Genomic DNA, 15280 nt, shown 5'->3' on the forward strand with positions numbered 1-15280 from the left:
CCTGTACTAGGGAGTGTATTGACAGGAAGTTTCTTTTTTAAGCCCTTAGGGGAAAGAGTGAGAGCATTAGTTATTCTTTAACTCACATGCTGCTGGTGGCTGTATGAATTGGTGCTTTTCTGGAGAGCGATATGACATTATGTTTCGAGTTAAAAAAAAAAAAAATCTGCCTATCCAGCAATTCCACTTTGAAGAATTCATTCATAGAAATTACTTTCGAATTTATCCAAATAAAGAGATCTCTTATAGAATTGTTTATCGTATCAAAAATTAGACATGGGGCATCTGGGTGGCTCAGTGGGTTAAGCCTCTGCCTAACCCACTTGCTCGATCCTGGGATCGAACCCCACGTCGGGCTCTCTGCTTAGTAGAGAACCTGCTTCCTCATTTCTCTCTCTCTGCTTCTCTGCCTACTTGTGATTTCTGTCAAATAAATAAAAAAAAAAAACAAAAAAAATTAGACATAGATGTTCAACATCATTAGCCATTAGGAAACTGCAAGTTAAAGCCAGGATGAGATATTACCATACCCCTGGTTTTAGCTCCAAAAAGATGCAAATGCCTGTGAGGACATGGAGAAACTGGGTCTCTCACCTGTTGCTGGTGGCAATGCAGGATGGTACAGCCACTCTGGACGATGGTTTGGCAGCTTTATATAAAACTAAACATCACTTACCATATAAATCAACATTCACATTCCTGGCCATTTATCCCAGAGAAATGTAAACTGAAGTCCATACAAAAACTTACACGTACATGTCCAGAGCAGCTTTATTTGTATTTATTTGTATTAGCTGAAGATCGGAACAATCCAAATGTCCTTCAACAGGTACACGGTTACACAAACTATAGGATGTCCATAAAATGGAATACAGCTCAACAGCGAAAAGGACCAAATAATGATGTGTATGCCTGGCTGCCTGGGCGGGTCTCAAGAACATTATGATGAGGGAAAATAAGCCGGTTTCTAAAGGTTGTGTAGTGTATGTTTCCGTGTACTAACACTTTTGAAGTGATAAACTGATAGGAATAGAGATTAGTGGTTGCCAGGGCTCAGGGAAAGAGAGAAAATATGGCTGTGATCATGAAGGGGTAGCAAGAGGGATCTGGATGGTAATGGAAGGTTCTGTATCCTGATTGTGGTGGTAATTCCATGAATCTACACGTGTGATAAAATTGCATTGATGTGTATTTACACACATAGACACAATGAGAGCACATAAAACTGGTGACATCTGCGGGCAAACTACAGATGCGGCCAAGGTCAGTTTCCAGGATACTGTAGCATAGTTCTGTAAGATGTCACCACAGTGAGAAATGAGCTATAGGGTACCCAGGACCTCTCTGTACTGTTTTTGCAACTTCCTGTGAATCTATAGTGATTTCAGAGCAGAAACTGTTTTTTTAATGGAAATAACCAAAATGCCCAACAATAGGGAAATTGGATTTTTTAATGTAATATAATTATGTGATAGAAGAGTCAACAGCACAGGAATAAACATATGGAGCACACAGCTCTGAGGTTGGGTATTCACTAAGTACTTTACGTGCACTGTTTCATTTCACTCCAGCAGCAGCATGTGGAGCAGATAGTATTGTAATCTTCATTGCACAGATAAGAAAGCTGTGGCTCGGGGGCGCCTGGGTGGCTCAGTGGGTTAAAGCCTCTGCCTTCAGCTCAGGTCATGATCCCAGGGTCCTGGGATCGAGCCCAGCATCGGGCTCTCTGCTCAGCGGGGAGCCTGCTTCCCCCTCTCTCTCTGCCTACTTGTGATCTCTGTCAAATAAATAAATACAATTGAAAAAAAAAAACAAAAAAAACCTTTCCCTCTCCTTCTTCCCCTCCCTGCCTTAATTTTTTTTTTTTTTTTTTTAAATGAGAGAGCAGTGATTGAAGTGAGAGGAAGGAAGATACGGGCTCTGCTGCTTTATTCCCCTGGCCCCGTGTTTTTCTGCCATGACACTGTTGAACTTTTCAGGTCTCTTTTCCGTTACCCCACAATCATACAAGAAACCCTTTCATGTTCTTTACAAATCCCCACCTCAACCAAACTCGTGTCCTAGTTGCTGTAATCGGTGTTGCCTTTTAGGCTTTATGGGAGGAAATCCCTGAAAAAGAGCGTGACTTTTCAATAATACGAGCTGTCGGGGCACTTGGGTGGCGCTGTCGGTTAAGCGTCTGGACTCTCGGTTTTGGCTCAGGTGGTGAGGCTGCGTTGGGCTTGCACTCAGCGTGGAGTCTGCTGGAGGTTCTCTCTCCCTCTGCCCCTCCCGCTCATGCTCTCTTTTGTGCAAATAAATAAATGGATCTTTTTTTTTTAAGATTTTATTTATTTATTTGACAGAGATGGAGATCACAAGTAGGCAGAGAGGCAGGCAGAGAGAGAGAGGGGGAAGCAGGCTCCCCTCTGAGCAGAGAGCCCAATGCGGGGCTTGATCCCAGGACCCTGGGACCATGACTTGAGCCTAAGGCAGAGGCTTAACCCACTGAGCCACCCAGGTGCCCCAAATAAGTGGATCTTTAAATAAAAAAACCCCATGAACTGTCTTTTTACAAATGAGAGGATAATGCATCCCACAGCAGGGATATCCTGCATTTTATCACGGAAGAAGCTACTCCCTCAGCAGAGAGAGAGGTTGCCATGTGGAGTTCGGCCCCCACTGCCTTACCCCTGCAAAGCGCTCAGCCTCCTGGACCATCTATAATGGGCTGCGGCCAGCTGCTCTGCCTTTCAGGATTTGTCAAAAAACAGCTGGCTGCAGAGCTGCCACACGCCTAGACGAGGTCGAGATCTGTGCTCCCAGAAAGGTCCAGGTGTGCTTACTCAACAACAACAGCCTTTGCCCCGTGGGCTCGCAGACTCGAATTGCACCGGGAGCCCAACAGGCTGTGTTTCCCTGCTGTGGTTTTCAAGTACACTCGCGTAGACTGAAGGGTCTCTGGGAGTCCCTTTCACACAGGCTGTGACTCGGAGCCTCATGGGATGGAGACACTGCTTAGGTTTGTCCTCAGTCCCGGGTGCTTGTGTGCTTGCTCACTTCCATACATTCAAACTCAAAGCATCTTGACCTTTCCTTTCTTCCTGCCTGGGCCTGACCTGGTCAAGGACGGTTTTTGTGGTACTTTCTTGAATGTATGACTAATCTATCCACTGTGATTCCAGGGAAGGTCAACTAAATGTAGGAATTCCACCGATGGTGTAACATAGTCTGTGTTACCTACTTTTTCTTTAATTTGTTAAATGCATCTGCATTCTCTGTTTTTTAGAAGATTAGATCAAAGATTAGACAACCTATATATACCCATCATAGGTGAAAAAGTCCTTATATATTATAAATGGAATTTGATTTTTATGGCATATCTCATTGGTTCATGTGTCTGGCTTTGAGCATATGTTGACACACATTTAAGTAAGCAGAGAACAAAATGTACTAAAACTTAAAAGTCATTAAGGAATTTGCGTTGCATATATTAAGTGTTACATTTCTCCAAATATGTTTCACAGAACACTTTGCCCATAAAATGCTTTTAAAAACAAAAGAATTCCATGGTTAAAAATGTTTGGAAAACTCTGCTGACCATGGTCCCCTTTGAATTTGCCCAAGAATAGTAAATATTAAAGGCCCTGAGACGTCCTGCAGCAGAGAAGTTTGTTAGCTTTGTTTAAGTCAGTGATTTTCAATGTCTCTGGAAAACTTTCCCTCACTTCCCCAGTAGCTGTTGACACCAAGGAACTAAAGTTCTTGAGAAACATAATGCAGGAACACAGTAAATAATAAACCTTTATGGAGCTAACCCTCTATACCATCTGAGTCAAAAGGCAGACATTCATTCTAGGCCACTCTGTTATGACTAGCTGTGGAATTTTGAGCTCACTAATTAACTTCTCTGGGCCTCAGTTGCCTCATTTGTTAAATGTCCTAAAATATGGGATGCCTGGGTGGCTCAGTTGGTTAAGCAACTGCCTTCAGCTCAGGTCATGATCCTGGAGTCCCAGGATGGAGTCCCGCTTCGGGATCCCTGCTCAGCAAGGAGTCATCTTCTCCCTCTGACCTCCCCTGTCTCATGCTCTCTTTCTATCATTCTCTCTCTCTCTCTCTGCCAAATAAATAAATAAAATCCTTTAAAAAAAAAAAAAAAAACAAAACCTCTCTTAAAAAAAAAAAATGCCCTAAAGTAGTTCTCCTGACTTTTGGGTCTCAAATTCTGTAACTATTTTCTGTGATGGGTTATTTTGTTCTGAATCGAAAGAATTCCTGCTGTTGCTTATTGTTACAAGAAGGTTTTGTGAGACAGTGGACTATTCTTAGCTGAAATAGAAATGACTGAATATGGTAAGCAGTTCTAGGATAGGAAAGCAAGGACTAGGATAGGACCAGGGTCCTCTGGGAATGGGGCATTTATGTTTGACTTTGGAAAGAAACAAGGCTTACTGATAGTTTCGTGAAGGCATTTCAGACAGGGAAATCATGATTTATAAATGAGAAGGTTAAAAGTAGAACAGAATTAAACTGTATTCCATTATTTAGTATTCTTTTGTTTTTGATTCTTTTCTTATGTTGAGTTTTAATTGTTGTAGGATCATTTTCTGAACTGTTTTGAGTTTCTGGAAGCATTGGATAAAAAGCTAAGCATATCACAGTGATACCATTTTCATAGATTAAAAGCTAGAAGCTATACAGAATTTAAAGAAAAGCCAGATCATTTATCGAGCATAATTTAGAATTCAGCATAAAAATGCACTGAGCACTTGTATTTATGAAAATTATCCAGAAATAAGTAAGACCATTTAATCAAATTATCTAATGTATCTAAATGAAAGAACCATTTGGATAGAATATCAGAAAATATTTTAAAACCGTGGATATCTTGTGAGGTTTGAAAATGAGAGGAAGCAGATTACAGAAGGTAAAGCCACCCCAGATATTTTAGGTATGTTATCATTTCGAAGAAAACTCATCAAAAAGTGCTTTTCATTAAAAAGAAACTGATGTCTGGGTGGCTCAGTCAGTTAAGCATCTGCTTCGACTCAGGTTATGATCCCGGGGTCCTGGGACTGAGTCTCGTATTGGACTCTTTGCTTAGCGGGGAGCCTGATTCTCCCTCTGCCTGCTGCGCCCCCTGCTTGTGCTCTCTCCCTCTCTATCTCTGGAAAATAAATAAAATCTTAAAAAAAAAAAAAAAGAGGGAAAGAAAAGTAATGAGTCCTACTGTGGGTTGGGCACTATATGATAATACGTTTTCTCACTGTTTCCTTAAAGCACTCATGAGATAACGGGCATTACCCCCAACTACGGATGTGGAAACCGAGGATTCGTCCAAAATCTAAATGGCAACCAAGTGGTAGAAGTAGGATTTTGGTTTGCATTTGCCTTATTACAAGATGTCTTTCCCTTTTGCCACACTACCTCTGTGGACATGGTGTCCATGGCATTACTGTCTTCCCCCAGACTTCATTCTCTTTGATTCCCAGAAACTGCTAGAGAAGGAGCACGGTCAACAGTAGAGCTCAGGTAGTGTAAGAGTACAGGTGTCCTTCAGTACCAAATGGGCTAACTGCACTCTCCTCGTCTAACTCAACAGAAGAATATCATGGAATCCTGCGGAAACCGGAAAGGTAGTGGTCCAGGAGTCAGTTGTATGAGGCGTACAACGTTCCATTCTGTCAGAACTCAACCTGCATCCCACTCTCTTAGTACATGAGAGGGTCTGAGAAATGCCTAAGGGCAGTTGGGGAAAGATGAGTAAACAGAGATGCCATGATTGCCTTTCGAAATTTGAACACCGCATGAACGAATAGGTAGTGCTGTTTGCCAGTGAGGAGACACTGAGGGAAATCTTGGCTTGGGCACAGGAGGACATCCTTCCCTGCCACAGAGCCTAGCGGCAGAGCGGACTGCTTTAGGAGACAACAAATGGTCTGAGAAACATGGTCCAAAACCACAGGCAAGGAGGCTTGGAGGCAGAGAAGAGTTGATCATTCCATATGGTGGGTGGCCTTAGTGATCTTTGGGGTTCTTTGTAGCTCTGAGCATTGAAGACTTTCTCTCTCTCTTTCTTTCTTTCTTACTTTTTTTTTTTTTTTTAATTATTTACTTATTTATTTGAGACAGAGTGAGCAAGTGAGTGGGTGAGCAGAAAGGTCAGAAGGAGAGGGAAAAGCAGATTCCCACTGAGCAAGGAAGCTGATGTGGGACTCGATCCCAGGACCCTGGAATCATGACCCAAAGGCAGACACTTAACTGACTGAGCTGCCCAGGCACCACCACCGAAGCCTTTCTATGTGGTTTCATTTGTTGTCATCTATCTATAGATGTGATGCATTCATTTGGATCGCTGTGTTTTTGTAAGTTTTTTCTTTATTTTTCTCTAACATCATGTTAGAAATTAGTAAGAAAGCATTCTGCCACAGAGAATATTCCTCACCTCTGGGATCCTGTGTCTTTAACGGTTAACATAAGTACAGTATCCTGCAAGCAGCCCCTCACAATGGCTCTGCATGTGCTGGGCCATCAGGCCGCTGCGAATGACAATCTTCCTGTCCTCTGAGTGGCCTCACCAGTCGTTTAAGAAATTCAGTTCATAGCAATCCTTTGTCAGGTGGTTTAGGAAGCACTTTACACATGAAAATTAGATATAGTGACTACACGAGTTTCTGTTTATTTTATGCCCACCACAGTCTTATCAGTTCTCCATTTTTTTAAAAGATTTTATTTATTTATTTGACAGAGACACAGAAAGAGAGGGAGCACAAGCAGGGGGAGTGGGAGAGGGAGAAGCAGGCTTCCCACCAAGCAAAGACCCCAATATGGGGCTCGATCCCAGGATGCTGGGATCATGACCTGAGCCAAAGGCAAAGCTTAACCGACTGAGCCTCCTAGGCGCCCCATCTCTCCATTTTGAACCAAGGAGTGTGTATTCTGCCAATTTTAAATGGAATCTTCTCATCAGGCTAAAGGCCTTGCTTCACTGCAGGCTGTCTGGAGGCCAGAGGAATGGATCTGGTAAAGTGGTAGCCAGCTGAGTGCCACATTTACTTAATCTAAAGCAATAAACATGACAGTGAAATTTTTTTTTTCTTTTGTAACAATGTAAAGTGACAGATGTTCCCTAGACTTATTGTGGTGATTGTTTTGCAGTGGATACAGATACCAAATCATTACGGTAGAAACCAGAACTCATAGAAGGTTAATGTCAATTGTAATAGCCAATTAAGGAAACTTATACCAAAAGACCAAAACAAAACAAAAAAATCCATGGTAGCGAAAAGGTGTTCCCTCCCGGGACCCATTCAGATGGGCGTGGGTTTCCTACGGAGTGTGTGTTGGGGGTGCCTATCTACTGGGATGTAAAGTGTTAATTGCGGGGCTTGTTGCCCCCCAGCTGAGGCTGCTCTTCCACTGTTGAACAGATTCCTGTCCCTCATTCATCAGACCCTGTACCCTGCACGCCTGTTATTGACAAGTGTTGTTCTGGCAAGAGAACGAAGTACTCTCCTAAAAACTGCATTCCAGTCCCCACCACTTCGACCCTCATGTATTGTTTTTATCACTGTCACTATTACTATAGCAGCAACACTTATTATTTATTATTTATTATAGGCTGTCCATGGGGTTAAGTGCTATCCCCCACTGTCGTCTTTAATCCCCATAACCATCTCATAAAGTAAACACTCTCATGACCCCCATTTACAAATGAGGGAAGGGAAGTTCAGGTACAGCATACATTTGCCCAGGGTCCTGCAGTGCCTGAGTGATAGAGCTGGGAAGAATCCAGGGCTGGTTCAGAGCCCACACTCTGGGTCACTCTGTTGTGCAACCCATTCTTTTGCTCGACGAAATTGTTTAAATCAAAGCGCTAAGTGTGTTCCTTAGATATTTTTGGAAAATTTTTAGTACTTGTTTGCCATTAGTACCTATTTACCCTGTCTTCTGTTGACAGAAGGGAAGAAATGAATTGTACTTAATAAACTAAGGAAACTGTGTGCATGAGTGTGTGTTTAAGCAAATTGCTTATTTGTATGATGACTTTCCAAAGATGGTCTAAATCCATCACTAAACCATAACCTCAGACAAGTTCAGCAACAAGTTGTGGAGAGATGCAGTTGTCCTTGTGGCTATGGAAATGAGGGAAGCAAGTCAATAATGCCTATTTAGTTCTGCAATACTGAATCAGCCACTCTTGAATGACAGTGCTTCTAAAGATGCAGCCCCGTGGAATTCAGGAGTGTCCTCTGACAAGTGTGTCTCTGCCTCTTCCTTCTTGCTACCTTTCTAAAACAAAATGTAATAAAGGACACCGGAAAGATAATGTTTAAATGTCATATCCCTGATCAGTAAGTTAGATGCCATTCCCCCATTCCTAGGGGATAACTCATACAAATGTGATCAAAATTTGATGAATTTTTTTGCTGTATGTGTTAGCGGGTTCTAAAAACTTCAGTTCTGGCATCTGAATGCCTAGCAATGCTAAGCTCTCATGGGGCTGAGTGCTCACTAAAGTGAACAGAGTAGCTGAATGCCAAGTTCAGAGCCTGGGGATTCGGGATAAAGCAGCTGGAAGACTAGCAAGAGTGTAGGCAACACCCTAAAATAATTTCAAATTGACAGAGTAGTTGCAAGAATAATACAAAGAATTCCCACAGACCTTTTACCCCAATTTATCATTTTCAATATTTTGCCACATATATCTTACCTCTTTTTCCACATACACTATATGCATGCACACACATATGTGTTTCTTTTTCTGAACCATGTGAGAGTAGGAATCCTACCTCGTTTTTTTTATGCCTTTATACTGTAGTATCTATTTCCTAAGAATAGGGATAGTAATAGGGATAGTCTGTGACGTAGCCACAGTGCAGTTGTGAAATTCAGGAAATTTAACATTGAAACATGACTTTGATCTCCCCTATTTACCACGTTCAGATGCTGTCAGTGTTTCCAATAATGTCCTTCAATAGCACGTTTCCCCTTCAGTCCAGGATTGAGCCCACGATCATGTGCCACCTTAATTGTCATGTCTCTTCAGTTTCTTGCCATTGGGAGCAGTTCCTCAGCCTTTCTTTTTCCTTGATGAAACTGATGCTTTTGAAGGATATAGGTCAGTTTTTACATAGATGTTCCTCCTTTTGGAGTGGCCTACCCCTGGCTGGTAATACAACACAAACCAAGGTGTATCTTCTTCAGAATATTATACCTGGAGGCACACAGGTCCATCTGAGCCCCACCAGAGATTAATTGTGGTCACTTGGTTAAGGTGCTATCTAGTTTCTTGGTTTCTAGTTCATGACTCCCCAGCGACCAATGAGCTTTGTTTTCAAACAGTTTCGGTCTTTAGGGATAGAAACAAAATTAAATGCTGATAATTGAGAATCCAGAGGTGTTTTTTCAAGTGTCAAAATATCTTGATAGGTCATCAATTCCTAGAATTGTGTAGTGGGTAGGGGGTTTGGAATTGAAAAATATGTACGCTGTTAAATTTTTTAAATAGACTTTATTTTTCAGAGCAGTTTTCGCTTCATAGCAAAATGGAGCAGAAAGTACAGAGTTCCATATAACCCTCCCCCTCCCACCCACACACAACCTTCCCCACTGCCAGCATCCCACCAAGCGTGGTCCATTTGTTAAAATCAGTAAAGCTACAACAAAGCAGCACTATTACCTAGAGTCCATAGTTTCAGTTAGGGTTCACTCTGGATGTTAGGGTTCACTCTGGGTGCTGTACATTCCAGATGTGTTCTTTAAATGTCAACTTACAGTGTCCCTTTGCTCTACTCTTCAGGCACTGTTTGGGGCTATTACTTTTCTAAGTTCCTTCATAAGAAATATGTGTCTCTGTGTCTTGCGTTTAATTATGCCTCTTCCTTTACTCCTTTTTATAATGATTATATCTTTCTAGTTTACTTCACTTTAAGGTCAGCTTTTAATACCCTGTCAGCGGAGAGAGAGAAGATGAAGCAGCTGATGGAACAGGATGTCTCCTCCCCACCTTCTGCCCAGGTCATCGGCCTGAAGCACGCCCTGTCATCCGTAAGTCGCATGCCTGTGTCACAGAAATGCCTGACCACCTGGCCAAGCTCTTGAATCTTTTTCTACATTTTCTGACTCCGTGGTTGTGTTGAAAATTCATGAAAAAACCAAACAAATTATCCAAATTCTGTTTTCACCTTGTATCAGATCTGCTAATTCTGAGCACCAACACCGAGCCTGCCTCCAATCTTGGTAGCTCGTATTTCATGGAGTTTCTTTCCATTTATCTTGATTTTTCTGTTTCTGTAAAGTGTTTGCTGTGTGTTTGTGTGGGTCTCCAGACATCTGCTTCTTACATCAAAATCTGGCAGTTTGGTGGAGGTTCCTTACCAAAGACTTCTCAAGCTTAGACTGACTCTGCAAGTGACGGGGAGCAGGCGGCCATTTTAAATTCTCTGCTGCCCAGCTCTGATCCCGTTTACCGCTCCTTCAAAATTGTTTAGAAGTGATTTGATATGATTTGGTAATATAAACATTTAGCTTCTTTTTCCTGCATGGGCACAAAGAGATGAGTCATAAGGAATGTCAGATAATCATTGTGTTCTCATCCCAACAGAAAAATCACGGTCCAGCCCCACATGTTTTTCAGTCAGCTCTTCTGTTAGTCACTCTCCAGTTTCCCCATGATTTCTTTTGGGCTCCATTCAGGTGCAGTGTCCTAGGACTCTCCTTTGAACAGCTGGAGTTGTCTGATTGCTCATTCTGTATCTATCGGAAAGCTGGAGGATTTTAAAAATAGCATACCATTTCTGTTACTTCTATTTATTTTACTTATTTATATATTTCTTTTATTTTTATCTTATTTTGTTATTTTATTATGCCCCTAGTCTTTGCTTGTCCTTTCGAATCCCTACTGCAAAGAGAGTGTGTGCACACACGGGAAGTCACCAGCTGAAACAATACAGAACTTTTTGTTTAGGGCTGGGTGGGGGAGATGAGTTTCAGGATCTTGTTTTCAGGAGCTGATTCAGCCTTTGAGAGAACTAGAAAATATCCGTTCATCTTTTCGATTCATGATATTACTGAGAAAAGTAAAGTAATGATTGTGGTATGACCTTAATGGGAAACACATTACATAGTACATATTTGCTGTCGAAAAATACTTAAGGAATATCTACTCAGTTGGCATTCCAAGTATGTTATCTTTGAAAGAAATAAAAAATAATGTGGACTTAGTCTTAATGTGGTCTACCCTGAGGAGCTTTGGGTTTTCTAAGGTCAGAGAGAAACACCCCTTTTTGTATTGCAGTGGACAGCTAGCTGCACACTGGGTGCTGTTTGGGTTTGAAAGAAGTGAGGTGGGTTCTTTTTTTTTTTAGTTTATTTTTTAGTGCTACAGAGCATTTCTTATTATTCCCGGTCTTACTGGTTTTTATTACTTTTAGAAAATACCTCCGATGGGCTTCCCCCTGACAGGGGTTTTCTCTCTCCTGCTCTCCTCCGTTGGAGGTCTGGCCTCATTTTTTTAGTCTGCTTGTCTGGTAGAGGGCATGATATCCTAGGCCAGAGTTGTTACCCTTCTAAGGATTAAGATAAAACAAAATGATCCTTTCTTTTCTCTTTTTGGCTTGGATTCTGGATTAGATTCAAGACTTGTTTTTTAAAAATAACATTTTTAGTGTCATCTCAGGGCTATCAGAATGCATATGTTTGGGCTGTATGTGCAATCTTGGCATTCTTCTCTCTTCTGCCTGTGGTTTACAAAGGAAAGAGAAGCTGCTAAAATAACACATTTTCCAGACCATACTGCAAGTCTGGCCACTGGTATAGATTCTGGCCACTGATGCTAAGATGTCAGCAACATGTTGGCCAGAAAAAAGTGAATACCCCATAGAGATTGTTACATGTACATGTGTGTATTAAGAACATTTACTCAGTGATTCCTAAATGATCCTCAAGAATTTCCAAATAACCCATTCCATTCCTGGTTATTAAAAATTAAAACCAACATCCTGTCTGAGATTTAGGCAGTAGATCAGACCATGCCACATCCTTCTATGATCTCAGCAGGTAGGCCCTATGGGCACTAATGGATGGGAAAGGCTCTGAGCTTCTTGGACTAGAGCCTGGAAGATAGGACAGATCTGCATGCAAGCACCTGGGGAGCTGACTGTGGGAGTGTCTGGGAGGACAGTCAGGCACACTTGTCCCTTTCCAAAGACAGATCATTTGGAAATGTCTTCCTTTACCTTTAAGCCAGTTCCTTCCCCTTTGGGATGTTGGGACAGAGAATCTGACCTGCCCAGGGGAGGGTTTACACGTGCCCACCTCCCTCCCCCCATTCCCAGGGCCCTGGTCCTTAACCTTTATCTAGGTAAGTGAAAGTACATAGTTGATTTTCAATAAAATGTCTTAGTCATGAAGAATGAATAAAGCAATCATTACCTATATTGGGAGATAATAAAATTACTCTTCCACAAAATCCTACTTCCAAGCATACTACCTAAAGTCCAGTTCAACTGGTATGAAAATTAAATAACATTAAAAGATGTCCAGTCATAGGGGTGGGATAAGAGAAGCGTGGGATCATAGGGAGGGAGCTGGGGAGGTAGGGCTGTGAAACCACTAGCCCTAGTAAGAGCTGAAGGTGTTGGTGATTTCCTTCTCCACGGAAAGCAAAGCCGCTCCAGCCCCTTCTTCCATCCCGGGAAGTGAGACCAGAGAAGGGACATCACTTCCAAAGTTTATTGTCTTTGATCTCCTTGGCAGCTCAGAACCATATCCTGTTGGATAACATTCAAGAAGAAAGTCCTGGAAGTGCCCTGCTAAGGGCTCCGTCCCCCTGGCCCCCCTGCTGTGCTTTTCTGATACATCCACTTATTAACAGAGCCCCACTATTTTTAACATGTTCCAGGCTCTAGCACAAAACACAGACCTTAAAGAGCGCTTACGCAGAATCCATGCTGAGTCTCTGCTCCTCGATTCCCCCGCTGCCGCCAAGTCGGGTGACAGTCTGGCAGAGGTGGGTAAGGCTTCTCGCCTGGGGATGTTTCCACGACCGCCACCCCCTCACCCGACAGCCTCTGTGCCCCTCTTTTCCCTGGGGAGTGGGGAGTGGGGAGTGGTGCTCACATCTGTGCCCCCCCCCCCCCGCCCCCACAGCTGCTTCAGGGTCTGAGTCCCGCACCCCAAGGCTTTCTTCCCTACTCATGTGCTAACTGCATTGTTCAACTGCTCCCCCCCCCTCAGAAGTTGTCTTCCTTTTGTATTTCTTTACCCCATTTCCTCCTAACAATCACCTTTTCACTAGTTATTCCTAGAGTGGGAATGCCCAGAGATATTTTCTTCTGTTACTTCTAAAGAGGCCCCATTTCCTCTGCCCTGTGGTATCCTAAGTCCCTGCTACCGTCCTTTGCCCCCTCTGTGACAGCCCCTCTCCCCTTTCTTTGTGGCTGTTGCCTTCTTCTCCTGTGAATTTTTTTTTCTTTTAAAAAAGCACAGCTGTACCCTGTGAGGGAAAAAATATTGTATTACAATTGAAGTGTCTTGGTCAACTAATAATATGTTAAAATGGCTTTTCTCAAAACTCAGGATGTTTATACAAAAGGTTCCTTGCATGTGTTTAAAATTAGAAACTGCAGAAAAGATACAAGTGGATTACTCAAAAAATAAGTAGAAAAGGATAATAAGGCTTAAAACTGTTTTCAACTATCATATGTATATGCCCACCTCAGATATGCTATATTTCTCATTAACAAACTTATTAGACTGAGAGTATTTATAATGAAAAGAAGGAAGGTAATATACAAGGCTCATGTGTGTGTATGTACATTTTTAAAAGGAGTTTCTAATGTTGAAGCTTAATCCCTCTTCCTCCTTTTCCTGTCCTCAAAGAAAACAAAGCCCCCACATAATCCTTCACTCTGTGGGAAGCCCCAGGAGACTACTGGCTGATATCGGTCAGCACCAAGGATGAGGCCTGGGCATCCGCAGCCACGGGGACCATGGGCTCGGCCACACGCCCAGGGGACCCTGTTGTCTGACGAGGGACCTACACTGTCTCTGCAGAGGCTCCCAGGCTGCTGTTACTTCTGAGACGCATCAGGAGTTGACCATGGCATTCCTCTGCGCACTCACTCCCCACGAAGAGATCTTTCCAGTCATTTTAGCCCAGACTAAACTGAATCATCTTTAAAGTTGAGCACCTGAACATTACCGGGCTAACCTTCATTTTAGGCCTGGGCGAGGGAACGTGCGTGGTTGCTGAAGCAGGGCGTAGTCACTCTGACCGGCCGTCGCTCAGTGTTGTTGGCTGCCAGGAGCCGTGGTGTTCCGTGGGGTTGCATACCTATTGCGAAGCAGTACTTAACCTTTTAAATAGTATTACTGCCTAATTGTATATATCAGGTTAAGCAAGCTGACCCCTCATTTTTGGCTCTGTGTATTTATGCTCAGTGTGCATACTTGGGGCTCTTTGCATTTTGGAAAGGAAAGTATAGAATCCTAAGTCTTCACAATGCATGTTCTTAAACTGATCTCACAAGGAATGTACCTGAAGGCTCAAATGACCTTGAGGGGGAACAGTGGTATCCCCCACATTCACACTTTCCAAAACAACCTTCTGGAGTCTTGATGATGGAGTGTTCTCCTTGCTGTTTCCTCTTACAGGGATTTTCTGTTCTCCATTTCTTATCCTGCTTTTCACTTGAGTGACTCAGGCTCACTGAGTGACTCAGGCTCACTTTTCCAGAAAGGGAAGAGCCATTCTTGTCTTCAGGAAACCAGAGAGTGAGTGGAAGTGGCCGCCCCAGAGCCTAAAAATTCCATTCCCGCTTATTTTTTTTTTTAAGATTTTATTTATTTATTTGTTAGACAGAGACTATGAGTAGTCGGAGAGGCAGGCAGGGAGAGAGGAGGAAGCAGACTCCCTGCTGAGCAGAGAGCCCAATGCAGGGCTCGATCCCAGGACCCTGAGATCATGACCTGAGCCAAAGGCAGAGGCTTTAACCCACTGAGCCACCCAGGTGCCCCTCCCGCTTATTTTTCTTAGATGGCTCCCAGACTTCCCAAGCATTCTGTCAGGGAATGACAGTCCCCACAGTGGGGTCAGCCCAGGGTGCTCTCTTCTCTCTGTTTCTGTTTTGTCCCTTACCTCTGAGTTGTGCAGATTACCCGTCTTTGGCATTGAACCTGGCTCCTTTAGATTCTAAAATCTTTGGCATTGAACCTCCTCCTTTAGATTCTAAAATCCCCCCTCTTCTATCAGAAATTACTCCGTTCTATTAAGTTCTCCTGTTTTGTGTTTCTG

The 15280-nt window shown here is 42.9% G+C and overlaps 1 protein-coding gene across 4 annotated transcripts in view; it reads left to right on the forward strand.

Annotated features, from left to right (window-relative positions):
* Window positions 1-15280, forward strand: part of OSBPL3 (oxysterol binding protein like 3) — a 168483-nt gene that overhangs the window by 111810 nt on the left and 41393 nt on the right. For 2 of the 4 annotated variants that reach the window (XM_032872996.1, XM_032872999.1), the window contains 2 exons: window positions 9902-10032; window positions 12887-12994. In XM_032872996.1, coding sequence (XP_032728887.1) covers window positions 9902-10032; window positions 12887-12994 — 239 coding nt within the window. The remainder of the gene's footprint in view (window positions 1-9901; window positions 10033-12886; window positions 12995-15280) is intronic. The other 2 variants (XM_032873003.1, XM_032873005.1) reach the window with 1 other exon arrangement.

The sequence above is a fragment of the Lontra canadensis genome, unplaced genomic scaffold, assembly GCF_010015895.1.
Source record: "Lontra canadensis isolate GAN:19392208 unplaced genomic scaffold, GSC_riverotter_1.0 scaffold2, whole genome shotgun sequence".
NCBI classification, from domain to species: domain Eukaryota; kingdom Metazoa; phylum Chordata; class Mammalia; order Carnivora; family Mustelidae; genus Lontra; species Lontra canadensis.